Source organism: Lineus longissimus, chromosome 11 (genome assembly GCF_910592395.1).
Source record: "Lineus longissimus chromosome 11, tnLinLong1.2, whole genome shotgun sequence".
Taxonomy (NCBI): domain Eukaryota; kingdom Metazoa; phylum Nemertea; class Pilidiophora; order Heteronemertea; family Lineidae; genus Lineus; species Lineus longissimus.
The window spans coordinates 2,987,068-3,011,736 of record NC_088318.1 but is presented as its reverse complement, the minus strand read 5'-3'; the positions used below and the strand labels follow the sequence as shown (position 1 = coordinate 3,011,736).

At 39.8% G+C, this 24,669-nt stretch overlaps 1 protein-coding gene across 10 annotated transcripts in view; it reads left to right on the top strand.

Moving 5' to 3' along the window:
• The window catches only part of LOC135495423 (zinc finger homeobox protein 4-like), a 147,552-nt gene that overhangs the window by 98,211 nt on the left and 24,672 nt on the right, over positions 1-24,669 (top strand). For all 10 annotated transcript variants that reach the window (XM_064784039.1, XM_064784046.1, XM_064784044.1 and 7 more), the window contains one exon: positions 15,135-15,257. In XM_064784039.1, the coding sequence (XP_064640109.1) occupies positions 15,135-15,257 (123 nt within the window). The remainder of the gene's footprint in view (positions 1-15,134; positions 15,258-24,669) is intronic.

Genomic DNA, 24,669 nt, shown 5'->3' with positions numbered 1-24,669 from the left:
CGGATTAATTGGTTGAAAATAATTGCTTGGAATTTCACTGTCTAATTAGTCCAATTAGTTTTCTGTCGTCGATAACCTTGATGCGGAATTGCCAACACTTGGATCAGGATCACGTATACTGTAGACCACTTTTTGGTTGGTAAGAAAAACATCAATTTGGGGACTCTACTGTCTTACCTGTATAAGCACCAGGGCTCCTATTTTGAGAATGTCTCAAACGTGCAAAAGAAATTACCTTTTCAGACGTCTGGGACTGGCACTAGTTACATTGAAACAAAAGCACTAGCCAAGTACTGATCTTACGAATGCTCTTAGATGCGTTTACCATTCAAGACTTGTCAAGGTATGGCGGCGTTCTGGTGCTTGGGCCAGAGGTGTACAGGCTGAGGCATTTCAGCAAATCATGTTTGAGGTGGCCCCTTTCCACCTCAATCTCGTATTCATGGGATGATCCCCTTGATGATCATTACCGCATCCTCCACTCGGCTATGGATATATCCTCTTTTATACCCAAGATGAAACTAATCACCGTGTTGACCCGAGAATTTGAAAACGCTTGCTGCCTCTTCATCACCCGACCCCACTGATGAGTATATTGACCTCGAAGACTGAGCGCACAGGAAAAAATGGTGCACCTCGCGAAAATCAATATTTGGGTTAAGATATTGCTTGGCGAATTATTCACAATCTTTCACAGAGCGTTCTGGTCTTTTATGAGTGGTTTTAATTAAATGCGCTGATTGGTGTTTCGTCGTGGCGGTTGTTGTCGTGCAGACGTCAAGCCAGTTAGACGTCAAACAAATAACCTTGGCTAATATCATCGCTGCAACCTTAGATGCCGATTTCGTGATTTTCATCCTTCGCGACACCAAGCGTTTATTAAAACATTAATCATTTATGATACGCGTCTTCTCGGTTGCTCATTCGCCCCGATTTCATATAATACATGGCAGAGTTAAGAGGGTTTGACAGTTACATCCACGGAGGCGAGAAGCCGTGCACCGTGGCGGGAAATGGCGGGAGCTCTGACCCGCGCGGCCCGCGGATCATGTCTACCGTCTCAACCGACGAGGAATCGATACCGAGCTCCGTAAATGGCACTAAAGTAGCATTTATATGATGGCTAGAGATAAAGAGGAACGACTCTGTGATTTAGTTCCCTGTATAGGGTGGCAGAATGCTAACACTTATTTATGGCGAAGCTATCGGAAAAACATAATTCCTTGAGTGTGCCTGTGCGAAATGACGATCTTGGGGCAGCGTTACTAAGGCTGAATATGTATGTTATGACCAGTGAGGACAAAAAATGTATTGGCTTTGAGATGCTTTGCTATTTACCAATGAATGTGTAGTGCGGGTCTTCATTCTGGTATCGATTTTGTTGGCGTCTGTGTCTCGAAATTGTTACCATTGTTTCTGAAAATGGTTCCAATTATGGCTGAGTGCTTCAGATGTATCCGCTTTGGTCTTCTTGGTTTGGCGTGTGCCTGATTGTGCATACCACTACCGTTTGTTATCAATGTCACTTATGGCAATGCTTTCTTTTGTCGTTACAAAGGGCATATGACTGCTAATTTAAAGGTTAATGTAATATATGGTGAGCCTACCTCTTTTATCCTTGTGCTAGACAAGTGGTAAGCTTGATTAAATTCCATTTTTTGTAATGTAGCTAATTCAATGACCAATTTCTAATGATATCGTCCATGAATTCCTCACTAACCAAGTGTCAATTTGTGTACATTTTGGCTCTATTATTTTTATGCATCTGTTCTTCAGCTCTCATTAGAGAGGTAAAGATTGGTAATTATCATGCCTAACGATCGTCCTTATAATCAAAATTTAGACCATTATTCATTATGGCGAGGCCAATTTAACAGCCCGAATGAATTTGAAAATGTGTTAAGAGCCCTCTGATGCAACTGTTGTGTGTTCGAATGAGTTTAGGAATGGACTAACTCGCCATTAATAGGTCTTGGCTATTTACAGCCAAAAACTCATTGTATTTAATGCAAATTAGCTTAAGGAGCGCACCGGTTCAGTTTTAGATGGCACTTATAGACGAAGGGTCATCTCGAAGTGTGGGAATGCTAAAACTAAAGGTAAATTTACGCCCGAAGGCTCCGGCGGGAACAATGTGGTGGTAATGTGTCAAATATGGGCATTGTTCCTCGTCAGGTAACGCAGGGGTCAGACCATCGAGGGGTTACAAAGATTATGCAATTTCTGTGGGGTTAGAAATCGCTGGCTGTAATGACTGGGCCTGCTACAGACAAAAGCACCCTCGTTTGGGACGACATTTTAATAAAGGTGAACTTTATTGGTCGCTTCTTCTAACTTATTTCGGGAAGACAATGGCAAGTTTGCAAGAAAATCTGCTGTCTTTTGTTGGAAAAGTTGCATAATTGTGTTTCTTAGGTCTTGGCCAGAAAGTTAATGGCGTTCATTTAGGAAGTTGATAATATTAGACACTAAGAAAAACTTCCCTAAATTTTTCTTTGATTATGCAATTTTAATTTGGTTTGATCTAGCGGACAAGTAATTACTATAGTTCGTGTTGAATGTCTGTGGCCGTATTTAAACAAAAAAGTGCTTCTGGATTTACCTTACGTTGTTGAGTGTGTGGGCGACTCATATAAGTGTGAAAAAATAAATTTAAAATAAATTTAAAATTTAAAAATGAACTCGTTACATAAACTTCCTGATAGTGGAATATTATCGAAAATTGCCACCCTTGACTGCTGCATAGCTGTCTTGTTGATTTCCCTTTTTGCTTATCGTTGCGGTGTCGATTGTTGCGTTATGTAGATCATGTGACCAAGGCGAACATTTATTGTTCAGCATTGTCCCGTTAATTTGTGAGACACGGCCACATGGTCCCTTCTTCGTGACACGACATGCCGGTGCAAGCTCAGGTGGCACAGCGCTAAGTGAACAGCCGTGGTAGGCCATAGGGCCGATTCCCAGTCGCCCCGTCACCATGGTTACCGATTTAAACAATTAGTGATAATAAACAGGAACTCTTCAGAGAGGGCTAGTTGCAGCTGGACATTGTTAATGTCATCTATCAGACGTTATGTATGTCCCTATTAAATGACCTTATCAAGTTAAGTGGTACATTTGTGAGGCGACCTGGGACAACGTGTATTGGCCAGTCGAGATAATGACTCGCTATTGGCAAGTAAGCAAGTAAACATTCCGTGGTCTGAGGACAGTATTTTCCTCGTTGTTGACATGGACTGTTGTGTTGTTCTTTTGAAGTCTGGTGTGAATCTTCTCTATGAGAAATATTTGAAAAGTTCAGGTGCAAAGCCCCCCCCCCCCCTCCCATATCCATAACTAAAAAGCTTCTCTTAACATTTGTGTTTTACTTCCTTTTATGATGACCATCAAAATGTCAGTTCTAGTATTCTAGCTTCTCTCAATGATGCTCTATACATGCTTCCCAAAATTGGTGGCTTGCATTGGAACTAACTTTTTCCCCCTTGTCCGTCATTAAAGGCATTCAAGTGTGTTGGTCAACTATGACTATCTTTTTTGTCCCTCCACCATAAGGCCAGGTTTCCCCTTATGACATCACTATTTCGGACACTCAGCGCCCCATTTCTTGAAAGGTGTATACGGGCCTCTTCTTAGTCCAGGGCTTGAGGTCAATCCAGGTTGTTCAAAAGCAGTATTCAAAACCGTCCCAGACTATTGAGGGTTAACCAATGAAATACACTCAAGGACCATCTCCTGGCAACCATTTAATTGGCATCAATCAAGCTGCCAATTAAGCAGGGATTAAGGCTGGTGGTATAAATATCGACAATAGCATGGTCACTCTGTGAAGAGTGTTACCAGCGTGGTGGACTGGTTCTCTGAGCCGTGACCAGGGGCCAATGTAATGAAAAAAAGATCACTTGTGGGCCTCATGTGAAAAACCCCCAAGATGCCTCATAGATTTTCGCATGATTATGAGTACCAGAGAACACACTATTGCCACCAGACGTAACTTAGCCACCACTTAAACTATCGGCCAAAACACAGATAAGTGATATCAATTATCATTAAAAAAAAAAATTTCAAAAAAGATCTGTTTTTGGTTTGGATAACTGTGAAGCCATATTTGAGACACCCTGTATACCTCAATTTTCGAATATCTCATTAATCTTATTCTCAGAAACAATAAAACACCTTTAGCACAAACATACGCTATACATTAGCCTTGCTGTATGTTAGCGCTATTGTACTAGCGGTAATTAGCGGATGACCTTTCGTTAGCGTCATCTCGTCAAGTGCCGCCGTTGTCGTGCTGTACGATTGAAAAGAAGCCTGAGAAACGTTCGTCATTTGAAACATGAGGTGACTCAGCTTCGCTAATAAGTATGTAAGCAGAAATAATGACATTTAATCTCGTTTGTTTCTTCATTTGTGCCGTATTTACCGTTCGGTGTAATTAATGAGGAGGAAGTTTATGTCGTAGGTGCGCCGGCCGCCTCGGAAAATATCAGCCAATTATATTGTTTATCAGGGTGTGGTATAAATGGCAGTAGAAATCTTAGAATTACACATTTAGAACTTAGACATTTTTTGCTTGAGACGTTATGGATAATATTGTTGTGTTATTAAAAAGTGTGCTTTTGAAGCGCATTTGACTGGTTAATGTTACTATACATGACTCGTTATACTTTCCATAATTGCTAGCTATTCAGTGTCTTAATTACATACAATGTACTTACTTGTGTACCAGTAGAGTGTGTCCTTGGTACATGCAGGAACAGCATCTGTGCCTCGAAAACCAAACACCACGAACGACCATAAAAACAATAGCGACAGATGCCTCAATCTTCTTAAAACAAAAATCAAATCTGTTAAATCTATTTTTTCGAGAGCAATAATTCTCGGATAAAATTTCACTGGAGTTGCCCCTTGGAGTTAATCACCACGAAATAATCTCGCTCTTGGAAGCAAAATAATAGAATTTTCTGCGAAGCTATAAACCTTAATATTTCGCTAATGAAAACGAGATTACTTTATTTATGCATTAATAATATGCTTATTTCTATAACGAATGACTTAATGAGCACTTTTCACGAGACTACTTCAGTTCTTTACCAATACACGTAATGTAATTAAAGCAAGAGTGCTGTTGATTTCAGAAGTGTATAAAATGCGGAATGTTAATAAATGGTGCCAGGATTTAGCTGGCATGTCTATTATCGGGGATATATCGCGGTGTCGAGGTGAGGTAGGAGTTGTGGAAATCATTCTGAACTGTGCCGCTCTAATTAAGATAAGGCAAATGTGTGGAAGAAATTCATCAAATGTAGAATTAAAAGATGTTGAGGAAATATGGGTAGAAAATGCATTTGCTGACAGCAATCGTCATCAGATGTATGTCTGACCGGTGCCCTTTGTACATCTGGGTTGGATAAGGCATGTAATATTTAAGTGAACCAGGGACCTCTTGACTGCAAGTCAGAGACCTGTGTTACAAGACCACCATGACTTATTTGGGGGGGGGGGCTACTTTAAGACAGACAGTGACAAAACCAATAAAATATATTCCATGAATTATCAGGCTGTTCAAGTGTTATCGATCTTTGTAATCATATTAATTTCTCTGTTTATTTCCGCGTCAACTGGCTTGAACCTCACGAGCAAGGTCGGTCTCCCAGTGACGTATCAGACCCAATCATCAACAGAGTGTACCCTGTACACAAACCAACGAATCGCTTAGACCCTATTAAATTATCCGCACTAATTAGCGGAGAAAATTTGCTTGAAGATTTCTTGTCGTAAGAAGTTGGTCAGGTTGTGTGTGTACACTTGCCCAAACGAAAGAAGCTCTCGGCTGATTTTGCCTATTACCCGTCACAGAGTAATTACGGCGTGTGTGGCAAAAGCTCTAAGAAAGTGCTGAAAAAACAATCGTGCGCCTTGCTGTGCTATATAATTGACGTGTACAATTGGATTTTTTCTCGCAGAAGTTTCTCAGCATGGCGGGCCGATATCATAAACCTAATTAGACCTTTTCCAGCCTGAGTAAATGACGGAGATTAGTTTGCTGTGAGTCTGATGATGTCAGTAATTAACCGGTTGTGACGGCCATGTTTCGCTACGGATGGAATGACGGAGGTACACAGTGGTGCAGGAAATTAAGATGCGGAGCAGGTCTTTGACTCGGATCAGGTCGCAGGCAATCACTACACTCCCGAGGTTCAATTAATTATTTTGACATTAAAAACATGAAAGACTATACTGAGGGGCAAAATGAGTAAGACTGAAAAATACATGTCCCTTTTGGCTATTGTCGCCATGAAGGCCACTTAATCCAAAGAGAAAAACGTCGGCTTTGATTTTATTCAAAGGTCTAGGTCAAGTGTCTCCTTTTCTCTATCGAAAAAAATGGCAGTTGCTATCTCGTCAAAAAATGCCTGCATCTATGAGAGTCCTTGTAAATAAACACTGCCAGAAGTGAAATCAACATCTGAGAATAAGTCAGAACTTTTGTGAAAAAGTGTTGAGAGATTTTTCACTTGGAGAGTACCCCAGAAAAAAATCATTTCATGTTAAACTTAAAAGCCAGCAAAATCTTGACGCTTGCTTTAAGAGGTGTCTTGATGCACCCTGTACAGGGGACTATTAGCCTTGACAGTAAATTTGACCCCATCGAGAATTCTTAGAAATTATGTCCTGAACCTTCAGTGGCCTCCTCATTGACACTTAATTTGAGGAATTAAAGCATTGTGACGATGAGTTTCCATGGCAACTAATGAAACAAAGTGGTTACTTGTATTTCAGTATTTCATTTTACTCGATTTGCTATCGGGGTAGGTGGGGTGGGGAGAGAGCATGAAAGTGAGGGTTTTTATTGGCACACCCTGTATCTAAGGCTCAGCAAGATGGACATCTGTTTATCGCAATCAACAAGGAGATAACACTGTGTCTTTTTGCTGGTGGAGTGCAGTTATTAGCACGAACCTTTTGTCTCGTTGTCTTGACCATTATGCTAATCACGCTAATGAGGTGCTAATGACACGCTGAAACAATCCGCTAAGTAAGGCAGGTGCAGGATGTTACCATTTATGGTCAGAATCTACGGGATTTATATCAATCATTGGGTATGCGCCACATAAGTTAAAAAAATTTCTTGTTAAGATTTTTATTCATCAGGGCCCAATTCAGCAGGGCAGGTTGGGCATCTGCTTCCCCCAGATGTTGCCGAAAAAGGTGTTTTTCATTCAGATTTTGGCCCTTACGTGCCAAAAAGTGGTGTTCCATCCACCCATGGACCCTACTGCCCCACCCCAGAACCAAAGAGTTAAATAGAGTCTTGCACTGAGTAATTTTCAGTGGGATGAACTCCTTGGCCCCCTTGCCTGCCTCATACAAGCATGTAGATTCTCGAAGCCATAGAAGGGGCAAAGGAGTTGGCGTTTTGTTTGTCTTTTTAAGTAAGGTGTTGATATCAATTTACACTTGGGCTGTAAAATGGCTGCAGCAGGACGTCACGCACAAATCGACTCATTTGCATTCCTGATACTTGTCATTTCGCTTCCACGTCTCAAAATGCTGAAATGTAAGTAAACATTTTATTTCAGATGTTTTTTAGACAGAAAGCTTGTCTTGCATCACGACATGTCACATCCCTGGGTCGCGTCGTCGTTACCCGACGCAAAACTTGATTTTCTTCTAGCCAGGTTTAATTGTCACGATACTTGGGTGCTGTGATTCAGTTTTTCACAACAATGCCTGGCCTATGTTGAAAACACAGCTTTTTGGGAATTTTTCATTTTCTGTTTATTGTTATGTTTTTTAGTATATACATGTAAACAGGCCATCTTGACCAGGTATTGTTGTTTATCCCATTGTGAAACACAACAAGTGAAGTTGTGCTAAAACACTTGGTCTTATAACGCTTGTGATCAGTGACTGGAGACATGGACAGTGCTAACCAACTATGCCGCTCTTGTAAACCCTTAGACAAACAATTCGGCCAAGCGGACCACGAGACAAATGATTTTTCGGATTAAACTCAGGCCATTTTTGGCACAATGGTAGCAGAAGTAATTAGACTCTACGATCTATTGTCCCAATAGGGGCGAAATGTACAGTAATGTCCATTTGGGCCAACTGAACAATACAAGGTTTAATTTGGCTCAAACTCAATTCCATTATGGTCAAAGCTCCTCTTATGATAAGAACTATAATTAGTCTCATTGGACAAATTTGTCTGGGAGTTTTTGGGCTCGAACAACATGGTTTTGGGGGTTTTTTTCGCTGGTGATTGTGGAGTTGTTTTGAGGTATAGGTCATTGGCCCTAAGAATTTTCAATCTGTGGGTAGGTTATTGGCAATAATAAAGATGGTTTGAGGAATTTCAAGAAGAAAAATAATATGAGAATAGCCTGTGTCGATCTGATAAGTTTGCTATATGACATCATGTGCTCTAAAGTTTGAGGTAACGCTAACCGCCAGGACACAGTAGAACCTCCCTAATGAAGACAGCCTTGGGACTGTCATATGCTGTCCTTGATAGAATGGTGTCCTGATTAGAGAGGTCTCGGCATGCTGGGGACTTGATCATCCAATGTGTTAATAAGGGCGAAAAAGGGCCTACTTTGAATTATAAGGGGCTTTGTTCGAGGAACGCGACTTGACCTTATCTTGTGATCCCGCCATGTAAAGGTCACAAAACCAGTATGTAATTAATGGAAGGGACAATTAGGGCCGGGGAACGTAAAAAGGGTTCACACTGTGCATGTCTTGATGGGGTAAATATTGATCTGCGACTCTTTGGTTATGTTTTTACTGAGCTATAGAAATGCTTTGCGCAAATCACCAATTGTTTAAGTATATTACACATTGTTTCTCTTTGTTTCTTTGACAAGTAGGCCCTAAACATGCTAAATATATGGCTTTATTATTTTCTGCCCCCTTGGACTTGTGTGCGGTTACCAAGTTCTAGTTCTAGAGGTGTACACAATATCTTGTTTGTAATCGAAAATCTCGTTGATTTAAAGTTCAATGCGCCAGAAAAGAATAATAAATAGATAGAAGCAAAATATGGCCTATCTGGTTTCCCCCCCCCCCCCAAATGAACGCCTCACTGTGGGAATCTTTTCTGTAAATCCTTTTTGGTTGTACAGCTCAGATCAAAAAAGCAAAATAGAAAAGAAATCTGACAGTAGTTTGCGCTCCTGAGCCCAAAACGTTGAGGGGGGGGGGAACAATGAATAGACGATACTAACATTTCTCTATTAAGTGCTAACGGTGACCTTTAATAAAATAAATTGGTTAATTAATATCAATGTGTCAAACTTCAGATATCACATCCAATTAACAGGTCAGAAGGATTGGTGGAAATGACTAGCATTTAAATTGTGACGCACATTTTCTTACACTCCGTAAGACCATGTCGTAAAAACCTCCCTCCCGTGTGCGCAAAATCGAACGCTTTGCCCTCCACCAAAATCAATCATCGCGAAATGTCCCATGAAGCAAATGTCATCCTGGTATCTCGTTCATCCTGACTTGCGCAGATTCTGGTGATAACTTCTCCATACTAATATTTGAGCAATCTATGTACAACGATCGTACATGGTTATGAATATTCACAAAGTCAGTCCGTGTGTCTGGTAATATTTTTTACTTGTAAATGTACCCTGGGGGCCTCGTGGGGTATTGGAGCAATTAATAATGTCTTCGGTTATGACCGAAGCATCTGGACTGAAAGAAGATCAGATTGAAGCGTCTAAAATCAAGGAAGGCCACCAAATTATCTTACAGATTCTTGTCAGTTTGAAAATGATTTTCAGCGGAAATGTATTGGGTTTACTGTATTTGTATACACTACGGCATTGTTTTATGTTCAGTGTGTATTTCAACAATTAGAAATTTTCAAATTTGAGTTCAATTTTAAATTTTTTTCAACGAATGGAGTTGGCCTGAAACTTCTTTATCCCCAATTTCTTTGAGGGTACATAAAATTTCCCCTCTGGCAAAGACCCTGATTGTACTATATGTTGATTTAAATAACTTTTGGTTAAGAAATTAGAAAGAAGCGCAAGTTCATCAGAAGAAAGGTAGTTCATTAGAAGGAAGCCAGTTCATATACAAGAACATTATCACGAAATCTTTTGGCGCTTGAACATCATGTTTCTTGCATTAGTCCATGTCAAGTTCTACCTCCCGGCTCATTGTGTGCATTTGCTGTGAATGGCCATGTACATGTGTACCGCTTTCGGGCAAACTGCAATTGAAGTCGACTTTTGGTATATGTGCTTTTGCCACGAGTTCACTTGACACCACACAAAGAAGCCGGCAATGTCATCCCATATTCCCTCGATGTGGGTAGCTGGTGTCTCTCGCCCGCGTAGGAAGTCGCTTTGTCACTTTGCCTTTGATCTCTGCCAAGATTTCGCTTATCGCCGGACGAATTATGGTCCAATTTATGCCAGAAGAATGACGCAAGTTTTCTCTACATTTCGATCTTGTCTCCGATGTTTGTCTTTTTGGTTCCTTTTGTCTCATGGCTTTTAAGAGGGCGTGCTGTTTGAAAAATGGAATTTTTTTCACTGAAATGAATTTCATGAGAATTGTCATCTCTCTGCTAATAAGAACCACCGAGCTGTTACAAGTTTAGAGTAGAGTACTAACCAAATTGATATGTTCTTCAGGTGAACTTTTTTGGAACACGCCATATAATCCCATTAGTCACAAATGTAATTATGGCGGGCAAGCGAACTAAGCCATTAAAATCATATAGTATTTTACATGTTTTATGTAGTCCAGATGAAATTAATAAGAAATGATTAAAAACTGCCAATTACTCCGGTGTCAAATTTGATAAATAATGGGCAGAATTTGATGAGAATTTCATATTGGACAGGGGCTAATGCATCATTTTTATGTGCGCCAAGAGTCGTTTAGATTTAGTATGTATGCGAGATATATCTTGAATTCGCAATCGTCTCAACGGGCTAACGTTGTTTTCTAACTCGCACGAATATTTCATCGTGGCAGAAATTCGCCGAAAGAAAAATCTCGTCTAATTAGCGGCGTCCCTTGGTAGTATTGTTCATACATCGGATGTGATTTTTATGCATAGTTTGGCGCAAGTGTGATAGGGTTATACGTATATGGAATGAGATCTGTATGAATCCTCTCGAGTCGGATTAACTGTCTATCGGTTATGGCGTGCGGTCGTCAGGGAAGTTAACCCTTACAAAATGGCGGATACACAGGATAAGTTGCATTGATATTCTCGTTTATGGCTGGTCGGCTTGACAATAATTCAAGCGGGGGGGGGGGGCTTGGACACAATCTGCTGTTACTTGAGCTAGGCATGTTACTTTAAGCCGGCGCTGTGTATCATTGTCTACCGAACGCGTTGCAGTTGGCGCTTCCTCTTTAAGGTTCCAGCAACGATTTTATATGGTCTTTTCAAAGCACATTGTGATAACTTCCCTGTGCCCCCAAGCTCCGAACACAGACAACCAAGGTCCTACGATCTTAATGAATTTTGCTGAATAAATACTCCCCGGCATAATATTTACTTTATTTCAGGCAGTGAGATATTGCTCTAAGTTCGGGTGTTTGAAGATTGACACTGGCTCTGTGAACTCGGGATCGGAGGTCAATATAGGAGGTCAGACGTCCGCCATCCTCGGGAGTAAATTCTTATAATCTATAACCGACCTAATATTTCATCAAATCAAGTAAAAGTAATTGTGCGCTGAACTGAGAACATAATTTCCTTCGCGCGATGTGTCCTTTATTCAAGCGACTGACACATTCCCGCTCGGTCGGGCAAAAAGAAGATGATCTAATCTATCATAGGAAGACGTGTTCCGTAAAACACGCGATAAACTCCCCCGAGTTATTTCTGCCGTGCTCCTCAATTTGGAATTCCGATCATCTGCATATGTAAATGAGAATCCGAGATAAAAACATGAGTCTGTATATGTAGTCAGGTCATAGAGCACTTGATAATCATCTTCTTGTGAGTTTTACGCTTCTTTCGATAAAAATATGTTTTTTTATGCCAATTCAATCACTGGTGTGAAATTTTGACCTGACCTTGCTGAGAGTTTTTGAAGTTGCTCCTTATTGAAAAAAGCTCTGTCTTGTAAGGTTTTTTTACCTTTGAAACTATAGCAGCCATGCACGACACCATTCATGTTATGAATAATCTTCAGATGCTAATTAAGGCAATGAACAAAATATTTTTTTGTAAGCCTGTGCATCTGTAGAGCTTTGTTTAAGAACAGGTGTGACTCTATGATATTACGTATGCATTTTACACTATGGACAGCTGCTGATGTGTTAGATCAATTTATACCTTAGATTATTAATCAGTTAAGTTCAATGACCTCCAAGGTTAAATTCTGTCATGACTAGTAAATAATTTCAAAAGATCATGAATCTGCCTTAAGGACCTGCAGACAAGAGAATCTCGGTGCTGTGAAAATTATCACGGCGTTGGTGATAAAAGGATCCGTCATTTGAAGGTAAAACTGGCAAATGGCGAGTTTGGTTTTTGTTGCTGGTGGCAGCAATGACTGAGACTAGGTACAGGCACCTGTGATGATGCCGCAGACTGTAGAATTTTGACGCATATCACTGCGACAAAATTTCTCAGTGTGCTGAAAGATTAGGGATCATCGATCTTCAAATTGCCAGAAACATGGCAAACCATTTAAAAAATACATGATGGAAACGCCAGGCTTGCTCCCCTCAAGCATTCAGGATAAAAACGTCTATGAACATCTTGGCATACAAGGTCATGACCACCCATCAACTCTCAGCATCCTATCGACCTTCCTCCATTACGTAAATAGCTCGCAGAGATCAATTTCTCCCGGCGATATACAGCGTGAAGACCTTGAGGGTGAGCCCGGTCAGCCATTTTATAAATTCATACATCACCCATGCCAGTCACGGATTGAGTCACCCACAACGCAACGCCCCAAGTTCCCAGTGTACCTTTTATCATGCATGCATATTAATTATTCGTGTCATTCTCGCGCAGTGGGCAGAATTGTATTTATCATTGTGATTAGAACATAGAATCCATGCCTAGTTATTCGAAGAATAATCTGGATCAGTTTCAATTTATATCTGCATTTAATCAACGTGCAGAGTTTGCCATTTTGCCGCACGTTGTATACAGCATACGGATTGCTAATACTAATAGACAATAATGATAATTGTTATGAATATGGAAATGGAATCGCATTGCCGCGTAATGAAAATCATAATTAAGGAATAATCACTTTCTGCCTGACTTTTTTTGCGCAACTGGTTTCAGGAAAACTTGCATTGCTGACAAAAGTGGAGAGATAGTGTCGCCACCTATCATATGAACCATGCATTAATAAGGTACATATGTCCTTTGCCTTAGAATAATTGGTGCCAAACAAAAACCGCAATGATATACTCAATCACCTGCATTCAAACCAGATGGCAAAAAAAGCGTAATTTTTATACAAGTCATTTTGGTTGAATGATCAGTTGGTCCCTGATCATAATTATCTTCATCATCAGTTGGTAGACTTCTGATGCTGAAATAATGGCTTTTCAAAGAAAGAAACGTGAATGAAATCAAATTTTTACCCCTGAATTCCTTAAGTTATATAATGCCATTATAATGTTCATTGAAAATGTTCCAAAATATCTTCCAGCGGATTGGATTCAGAGCAACCCAACCGATGCTGATGTGGGCAGACGTTCATAGAATTTAGCAGACGTACACATTTAGAAACAAGATGTTGTCTTTTCCACTCTAACTTGAGCATAAGAAATGTACATGGCGCTGTGCACAATAGACACATACATTTAGCCTACTTTGGTTGAAATCTACCCTTGAATTGTTTCAGTCTAACCAGATATGTGGACATGTACATAATTCTGTATACAATGCACACCAAACTTGGTCCAAATATGTTTTACTCTATAATCTGATCAGTGTGCACCTCCAAGAAAAGGCTTTATTTCTCGTCGGCCTTTTGTAAAAATTTGCCATGGTTTTGGGCCGCATCGATTCCGCTCAGTTGCGCTACCGTCTTGAACACTGCGGCCATTATCGCGCCCTGAATCAAAAGGTCTCGTCTTAATCAGAACAATCCCACTTGCATACAAATGGCCGTCGTTCCCCGTTGAGTTCTTTGTGTGCGGAAAATCTGTGAATTGGGGACGGACAGAGGTGATAATGATGTGGGGCCAATATAGCAAACCTTGGGCGAGATGTTTTTTGGTGTCGATATTGACAGACGTCTGTCTCGTGATTTATTTGTTTGCCTCGTCTCCAAAATGAGCAAGGGAAGTGTCTTTTGACCGACATGGAAACACCTCATCATCCTCATTTGCAATGTGGATGATTTTCTAGAATTCTACAGAACCAATTACCACCTTCTGGTATATTATCACCTTGATATGCAATGGGCGTTACCTCTTATGGTAACAGGGAAAAATTACAAGAAACACTCTACAAATCTACTTTGATAATGATCTTGTTAATTTGAAATATCAGTTCAATGCAGGTTATGTAACTTAGATAGTAAGCACTTGTAGAGGAAGTCGCACATTTCTCTATTAATATCTATTCGCGCTTTGCCCGGTTACGATGTATTTGTTGATATGAGGGGATTTTGTATTCAAAATGGTAGGAAGTTGTTAGATCAAGTGAAATGGCAGATTCCCAGTGTTGAAAACAAGTTTACGATAACCCTCACACTCAATTTCAAAACCACGCTAAAAATTTACCACCCTTCTGTAAAGGCGGCGATCAGATTTATTGCGTGAATCCGTATTCTAGACACAACCTCCAGCTGTGTGCCAAAGAAGATTTCTCGCTCCTTTATTGACGTTACTTCCTGTGAATGGCTGCTGGCATGTCGGTGTGCGTTGCAGTTCGATGATATTTGTCTTCTATCTCATCAGATTTTTTAATCCTTCGGGGAAGGACATGTTTTTTTTCAAGGTCAAGTTGACGATTTGTAATCTTGATTAGTGTCATTTTGAGATGATATTTCAAATGCAGCTGATGGTTTAGGATATATATCTTAGTTTTCAGTCCCCACAAGTTTTTCTGTAGTATCATACGCATGATGTTCATTTAACTCATCTTAGCGCCCTCTTTCTAATTCCAGATGGTGAGCACAACGATGAAGAAAGCAATGGGCCCAACTCGTTGGAAAACAGTATGTCAGAGGTACCGCTGCCTGGGTCCATGCACGCTGCCAATATGAACAACAGTTCCCCTGAAAATTCTGGTGAGTGCGTTAAAATTAATTTGTTTTGATTTTGGTTCTTAAAGGTGTTTGTTGTCCATACTTGACCCTTGCTGGTGAGATGGTCACGTGCCCATTGTGTGTTGATCATATTTTTGATTCAGTGCAAAGAAACGTACATGGTAACTTATTTCTCTCTCCCTCATGTCAAGCTAAAATTCTTTAAAAAACGTTTGAAAAGATAAACATTTTCTGGTTTATGATATGGAGTATTAACTCTATACAATGATTCTGTCATTTGAAAACTCATTCAACTCATTACTTAACATAAAATGACTGAAAAGTTTACCGCTTTGAAGCTTAAAGAGCGACTATAGATAGGAGTCTGGTTGGTCAGCTAGTGTAACATGAAGTTGCCAATAGGGGTCTCTCCTCACAGTATATGGAAACGCATGCTTGTTACGGAATACGGAATCGAAGCTCACGTGTTCTGGTGCCGCAACTGTGCATATCAATCACATGAATACCACTAATTTCACCCCTAGCTTCTTCCTATGGTCCTTCTATACCCTACCCAGCATACCAATTGAAAATCAACTACATCTGTACACCTACTTTGATTAGACACACAAGCATTCTTAACTAGCAAATAACACACTAATGCTTCTAAACGTACAATGGCCTAAGACGGTAGCCCCCTGGCTCACTATAACCGATTTAATTAATCCTGTTTTAATTAACATTCAATAGTAACGTGGCCTACCCAGCATGTACTATGCGCCACCCTGGTTTCTGTTTAAGTGATTGCGTAGCCTTTATATTTTCGCCATGTCAAGAGTCGTTTACCGAGAGTAATTCGTCATCGACACAGCTGTGACTGGATCGAACAATTAATTTGATTTCTACTAATTAGAGAACGTACATTGTAGGTCTCCACATGTGTTAAAAGTCGTCAGAGTATAGGGGGCGCTGTTGCTTCTGTCTGTCATCAATGAAAACCAATGAGCCTTATGTAAAGTGGCGTACAAAAAAGCACTTCAGGTGTTTGCCGTCGCCAAATCATGGGCTGTTTGATGGCAATTCTAACACACCTTGACTGAACTAATTCTTGCATGAAAGGAAATGCATACTCCTGAATGGAAATACATTTGTTCCTTTGGAGTGAACTGCTAATTTTCTGATAAAAATGTTTCTCAAAATGCTTCAGTCAATGGAAGGGTTAACCAGCGACGTTTTGATCAAAGTTGTCAATGTATCATCCTCAACAGTCGAGTTATTCACCGCCTCGGTAATTTGATGAGGGGATTGAAATTGAGTAGGTTTCAACCATTTTCTCCTGTCTCCCCTTTCCTGATATTGACTTTTAGTCATGCCGCGTCTAACACCGGGACGCGGCATTGACCTGTTAAGGTTCACGGCCAACAAACAGGTTTTGAAACCATGTCGCAGGTAACGTACTGATGTTTTACGGCAATAGGTGACAGCACTCCCTGTTTTGGTGTTTACTAATACCACCTTTGAGATTCAGTTCCCCAACGGACTGAGAATCTTTATGTCATCTTTAGTATTCAAGGCAGGCGTTCCTTTTTACCGAGCAGCCTGCTCTGGATGGTGCATGGTGGAAGCCTGGGAAAATGTGTGCAAACAAGATAAATGCCAAAATGTGCGCTCATTGGGAAATTTACTAAAACAACTTGTATCCATCTGGTGACTTGGACAATGTGACATTATATGGACAAAGTTTTGAGGTGAATTAACCACAAGGTTTCTCTATAGTAAAAGAACAAAATCAGTTCCTCAACATGAATGAATTAAGTAAAGTATTTCTTTCCACGTTTGGAGATAACAACAGCAGACAAACAATTTCAAAATTAATCTAATTTCGTTCAACGTGAATTGGGCGTTTTTGTCTCGTTAACTTACGAATGAAATTAAGTCAAGGTCAACTATGCCTAATGTGCAGTTTGGCGGCAGACAAGGTCATCATTATGGAATGTCGCTTTCAGAATTGTCATCTTTAGGGGCGGGGCGAACAAAATATCATAAACTACAGTACATGTTTTATTACATGTGTGATAGCCGTAAGGTAAGCTGGTACAATTATTGCCCCAGTATAATTACATGTGCATTTATATGTACTTCCGGCTGCTTTCTGCACTATGGGGGCTATAATTGTAACACTTTACCTTACATGTAACTGACTATTGTTGACACACAACAAAGGAACATCCCCTCCCAACCCTCCCAATGCTCTGGACATTTGTATCATAATTTATAACCTCCATCTATTTTGTATTATCAATTAGGCCTGCTGTTATGGAGGAGACCATAGGCCCTTCTGTCTATCTGACTCTGTCCCCAGCTGCCTGAAATTCTCAACAGAGCAGTCTGTTGCCCATATCAGAAAAATCCATCAGATATTGAACGTCGGTTTTAAACTTTCCAGGCCTATGCTTCACAATCAAGAAGATCTCAATTCTAATTATACCAATTAATTTTCGCCACGGTAACGATCAATCAGCCCCGGTAATGTTTTGAATAGGAACCCGACAGATGTTGAATCGCGTTGAGATAATGATCACGAAATAGCTGTGCTGTTTCGATATGATCAGACAGGGGCTGTTGTCATTGTTCTCTGCAACGTGTTGCCTGCCGATATATTAAAACGCAAATACCACCGTCATTGACCATAATTCAGTTAATGATGTAAACCTTCAGATTCCATTTTAGTTTCATGGTTTTTGCACAAAAAGCATGAAAACTTGTTTGCTGGAAAGGGACCTTCTGTATTGGTGGGAGGCTTAATTAGTCCTAATAGAGTTAAGGTGATGCATTGTGACGGGCAGTCAAACTTTTAAAAATCATATAACTTAAAAAAGACGGTTTAAGATTGTCAAAAGTCGCTCTTTTCTCTTATCACGTGACGCGTGGCTAAAGTGACGGTAATTATTACAGCTTGTCCTCTCGGTGGCCTCATTCCGATGTGCCATGTCAAAAAAGTCTAACGAGCTACTATTAATGTGCGGAAGCTTAGTAATGATTACTAACATAGTTTAATGATTTCGTTATTATCTTTATAGAGTTTAATAATTGTATTATCATTATCTAGTAACATAATTGCGAGAGTAAAAACTTAAACGACCGCTGTCTCATACCAGGCTGATGCGAGCTGTTTTCACGTAAACAGAAAAACATCATTCAGTGTAGTAACATTAGTAGTAACATGGGTATAATTACTTGACCTATAATTAGTTGATTTACCAATGCAATTTATGAAAATGTTCTGGCAGTTAATTTACCGCATTTCATTTCACCCGTACTAGAAGAGGTCTCTGCATTTCGCCTAATTATACCTGACTTAATTAGGCTTAATTCACAAAATTGTTCTTACATGCAGTACCCCAGATTCCCTGATTGCATCAAATTGCCATTGTTTTAAAAAGACCGGCGCTAATTATCAAAAGTCTCATTAAATACCGGACATGGCGAATCAAACCTATGACGTATAATTAAGAAAAGTACGCAAAATGTTGCGATTAATTTTTTCTGCGATCGGCGTTAATTGCGTTTGGATGTGATGTTTTGCAATTTGGCTAATTAGGTTGAGGGGCTCGGTGTAACAAAGTTATGTTTGTTCTATTAGCAAGCGATGGCTGTTTGTTTGATGAGGCGGGAGACACTAAAGCGCCTGTTTAATTAAATCACTTGGCTTTTGGTCAGGACGCAGCTCCTCGGTGCATCAAGGTGTGTTTTGCTTGTTATGTCAATACGGGGAGTCACTCGACGTCTTTGAGAGACCCTGAGTGCTGGAGAAGGCTATTTTAATTGTCATAGACGGTGATACATAGCTACTTGTCATGAAGATGGACTAATTGGAAAGGAATATTTATGATATCGTTACTTGGCTCTGGTGCATCACGGTTGACTTTCCGATAAAAAGCTCACTTCAGGAGGACTGTTGCTTTGGGTTGGCCATCCTGAGCACGGAGCGACCTCACATTATCACATGTAAAGTGAAAGAGCTCATTTTCTCTTCTTTGACTGATTTTCTTTGATGGCTATACTACAGAACAGGGCCTGGTCTCTAATAAACCTGGCCAACATCTCTTGTTCCTCTTTTCATCCCCAGAGCTTCGTCTCCGTTGATGCTCTCTTTGGCCCTGTGGCCAGTCCCACGATGTCCCGGAATAGGCAGTTGCGGAACACATGCACCTTAAATGATCTACTTGGATGCCTTTTGAGGAGTCTGAGTTTGAATCCCCAACCAGCTGTGGAAAGAATGCAATCCTTGCCCGATTCTGTGGTAGCAATCATGAAATTCATTTGGCTGTGATCTGGAACTGAGATACATTGAATCATTTCTGAGATTTTCCCACTGCTTCTGAAAAAATAGACATCTACAACCATGTAGCGCTGTACCGGGAGCTATCGACGATGTATTACATATTGCCGCTGTTTGGCTTCTATGTGTCAGAACCGTCTCTTCCCCCGCCATCCAATAACGCTGCCACTAGTGGCTCGGATGAAATAATGTACGGACATTGCGACAGCCGCGTAGAGATTGAGTGGAGGGAAACTAGACACTGGCATATAATACTGGTCTGGTATGCCACTCGAGTGGCCGGTGATGTCGGCCGTCCAAAGCGCGCCACTCGAGACTAAAAGCAAGGAGAGGATGATTGCTTGTAATATTTCTCCGGTCACATCAAGGCATTATGGCGAGCCGGTCGACATATCCTCCAGTAAGGGTCTAATCCACCTTTCCAGAACTCTCCAAGTGCCTTTTAAGCAGGGTTGGTAGTCAGCCGATGTTAGAGCTGACCCAGAGTTAAAATCATCCCCTGTATTAAATAGATCCAAAATGACCTCCAGCCTCCAGAAAACACACCGAGGGAAGTTTTCTCAAGGCCCTGATACTTGTCATAAAACAACAGACGTCAAAGCCCCCGAGTCTGCGCTTCCTTCTCAGACAAAGCAAATGGAAAATACAGTCATCTTCCTGCTGAACTCGAGTTGATGTTTTCAAATCGCCAGATGAGGATTTATGATAAAACCCTCGCGGCCACGGAAGTCCCTTATATAGCTTCAGACGAACCCTTCTAATGTTGTTTTCTGAGCAGATTGGTCAAAATACATCTTGACCCCAAAGGCTTTGAGATCACTGCACCTTCCACTTCCAAGAAAAGTTTCTGGAATGGAAAAGTGTTAAATATCATCATCTTATAACAAGTGAAAGTGACAGGCAAACAAGCAGTTTTTGGCGGTGCGACAATTATTGCAGTGATGAGTGGTACAAAGATCACTTGTCTGCGAGAAAATGTGTGATTAGGTTAGGCTAGGTTTGATAGCGATTGCAGGTCGTAGCGATCGCTAATTCTTGTCGCAGGTGCTTGCGATGACGACCTCAAACGAGCAATTTTTGTCGCATGCGATTATGATTGCAGGTCACTTTGATCATGGTCACAGCAGAAAATGTCCTGTTCACTTGCAGACAATCATAAGACTGGCAATAAACTGTTGTACGCCTTGGGGCTTTTGTACAAAGTGTCAAAAAACCCAATCCTTCGACCTTGGAATTCCTCTCATTGTTCTGTTATTAGTTCGTTTGCATATCTGATACAGAACGATGAAAACCTCGGGCAAGGCGCTTGATAGAATGCTCTTGCGGCTGTGAGTTTTTGCCGATGGTACAAAAGACGTAATAACATAGTCATACATGCAATACTTTTCTTGAGTGAGTATTGTTTTAATAATAGGCATTGTCTTTAGGGTTGATCAGTTATTTCTAGTCTGTTGCTGTAGATCTAAGGTAAATTTGAAAGTTTTGCTTAAATAATTAAGTTTGTTTTGATATTTCGATTGTTTCTAAGAAAGTTTTTGCTGAAGTTTTACAGATTGTCTTGATATTCCGTGCGTGGGTTATAAACAATAAGATAGTTAATAAAGTTCTCTAGGATTTACCAATAAGTTAATTGTTTAGTAAAATACGCCTGAATTGATATGAGAAAATCTTTGAAATAAAAAAAATTTAAAAAGAGAGTTTGTGCAAATTGAAAGAAGGTAGTTTGGGACATGATGCAATCTGATAACTAGAATACGAGCCTGTAGGCTGATGGAAATGCTTCAACACCAGTTTTCAAATCATATATATTGGAAGTATTCACCTTGATGGCATGTCCATGAACGGTTGTTTCATTCTATTTTTAACCAGTGACTCTACTGGGTGTTCCCAAAAAGTTTCAACACACCTAATCCTCAAGTGGACATATTTTGATTATTATTCCCACCGATATTAATATGCGCTACAGCATGTCAGCGAACCACTAAAAAAACATGCTGTACAATCATACACACATATTTCTCTGCGTTACGATGTTAGAACAATGTGTGCGATTCAGGCCTGGGGCGACGGAAAAATCTGGCTTTGTTCGGTGAGAAATTTCTCCGGTTGATCACGATAACAAATTAGGAAGCTTTATATTACACCTGTAGGTACATTCGGAAAAAGTATCTAATACATATCGTAAATTACTACATAATTGTCTAGTTTCTCACAGTTTGTGTCTGTATTAATACTTCTTTGTTGGGATATTGTGTTTCATAATAGCTGGCGCGTTTAGCTCAAAATGACCCCGTATCCCTTCGTTCTCAAATTTATACATAAATGTACTCAAACTAAAAAAATCACCTCTGAAATTTTTTTCGAAAAGGGGTGTGACAAAGCTAGTATTGCAATGTTTTAAAAAAGACAAAGAAGTAATTGGATACATCTATCGAAAAGACGATTTTAGCTTCAGGTGTAAATTGTATAATAAACCATATTTGTTTGTTTGTTTTTTTCTAAATTATTGTTTATTTGTAAGACTCTACATTTAATACGTTACATTCCATTATAAAATCTATAATGTAGTTGCGGGTCTTTTGTGTAAAGTTGTGTCGCGAAAGGATTGGGCGTTCATGGGAATTGTTTTGGAAAATGCACTTATTTCGTTATTGTTGACATGCTATTTAAGAATAGTCTTATATTATGAGAGAAGATAATAGCTGTCATCAATTATTACATATTGGCCTGAAGACCAATTGATCAGGCGAGATTTTTTTTAAGTTGTTGATCGTCCATATTTTCAAAGATCTTGGGGGGGGGTGGAAACCAATAAAAATGTTTATGGTTTTTGTAAACCTTGAGAACAATTATTTCTTAGGCAAGTGCTCGTCGCAATTCGGCGATGGTGGCAGTTAAAGGGTTAAGTATTCAAGGGATTTTTTAACAGACAGTGGTGCTGCCCCCTTTGCCTCCCAGGTCAAACCATAACATCAAAAAAACTGCCAGAATACAAAACGAAATGTTTGTGTAGAAAAATTGCATCATAGCCCCTGGGCAGACGCACAGTTGAGACGAAACAATGTTGTGGCTAAAAATAACCAAATAAAAGTGTAACCTGGGGTATTTTGTCCATGCACAAAATTACCTCTGACGAGATAGGCGTGTGATCGTGAGAAGTCAATACCAATTAAAGGTGATCAATGCGCTATTGTAATATTGATTTGTTTGATTGTGAATATTTGGCGATAATTTCATCAATATTTATGATACTACTCTGTGTTTCCAAATTCATTGAACACTTTTGCTTTCTTAATATCTCCTCCGTGAAGATACTACTAGGTGTTTCCAAATGCATACGACACTTTTGATTTCTTATTTTCTCCTCCCTGAAGATACTACTAGGTGTTTCCAAATGCATACAACACTTTTGATTTCTTATTTTCTCCTCCCTGAAGATACTACTAGGTGTTTCCAAATGCATACGACACTTTTGATTTCCTAATATCTCCTCCTTTAAGATGAAAAAATTACCAACTTCTGTTATGATGTAACTAACATCCAAGAAGTGTTCTTCTGAAAATGCTTTTGTTTTTGCTAGTGTCGACATTTAAACAGCGCGTCATCACTTTGTTAACAAGAAAATGAAAAAAAACAAACACTTCTTAAGACAAATCTATGAATCAACAAGATAATCTCTAAAAATTATCGTTCTTAATTCTATCAAAGTCATAACCAGATTTCCTTGTACTTTTTGTTGTTGTTAAGAGGTCCTTTCCTCTGAGACTAAAGCCGCCAGGACCAATTAAAGATTGCCCTCGTCTCACGATCCAAGCGCAATTAAACGCCACACAAATTACTTAAAATACAAATTGATGTTTTGCGCTTGTTGGGATGGTCTGTGAGTCATCGCTTGTTTTGAGATCGCCGTGAAGAGCTCTCTAGAGAGGAGGGGGGAATATGATATGAATAAGAACGTGTAGAGCACGAAGGTGACTATTCTGAGGGCATTTTATACAAGTGTGGGGGGTACAGGGGTTAGATTGACCGCTGCATAAGTGAGTTCTACGGTAAGGTTGTACAATTATAGTTATAGCCCTACAGTGTAAAAAGCAACTGGTAGTACACATTAACACACAGAGACTGTAATTGTATGGGCTATCATTGTACCACTTCACCTTACATCTCTTCAAAAGTAAAAAAAGTTTAACCTCGGGGCCTCAAGACCTCATGGTCTCCGACCTTGCCCTGTGGTGATAAAAAACGTCATTTATCTACTCTGCTCATTAGATCTAGTTAACGTTGCCCTAATCAGATTGTCAGCTATATTCTCCGTGATTATCCGAGGGCATACCTTAACGAGGTGAAATGTCGTCACAATTTGCATATTGTCATTCTTGCCCTTATTAAAAAAATGTCTGTCGCCACGTAGTCCGTGAGCGCTTTTTAAATAATCGATTGATTAGAATGTGAAGCAGTGCAATGGCGGTGTTGGAAATTATTTATGCGCCATATCATAGCGGGCCAATGTTGGGTTTTATGGCGAATTAAAGCAGTATGTAAAAATATTGGCCTCATTTCGGCCCCAGACACGAGAAATCGCTGTTTCTGCATCATTTAGTACTGATAAACTTGAGCAGCTTCTTCTCCTGAATCGAAAGCAGACGGCGTTTACGATCACGTCAAGTTGCAATATTCTTGTGTACATGTTTAGTGTGGAATGTATGGTGATTTTAGCAAGTTTGGTTGAGGTGAATCACGTTTTTGGTGGTAAATCTTGTAATTGAGAATTTAATGCTCCGCTCTAAGAGCAACTAAGTATTCAAAATTTCCATACATAAAAACTTATTTGATATGTAATCGTGCAATTTAGAAATAAATGAATGGTGTTTTTGCGTTTAAGTGACATCATATTTTCAGTTTGGCATATAAAAATGACAGTAAATCTTCAATATCATCTAGTGCACTGATTGTATTACTTTTAAAATAACTTCAAAACTTAACAAATAAAAAAATTCCCGTTCTAAATTATTTTCTAAAAATACATTGAGTCAGAGTCTGAATATAAATAAGATCATTGAAAAAGTTACTTTATGTCTGATTTCTGTGATCAGTTCATTCGTTGTAAAAAAG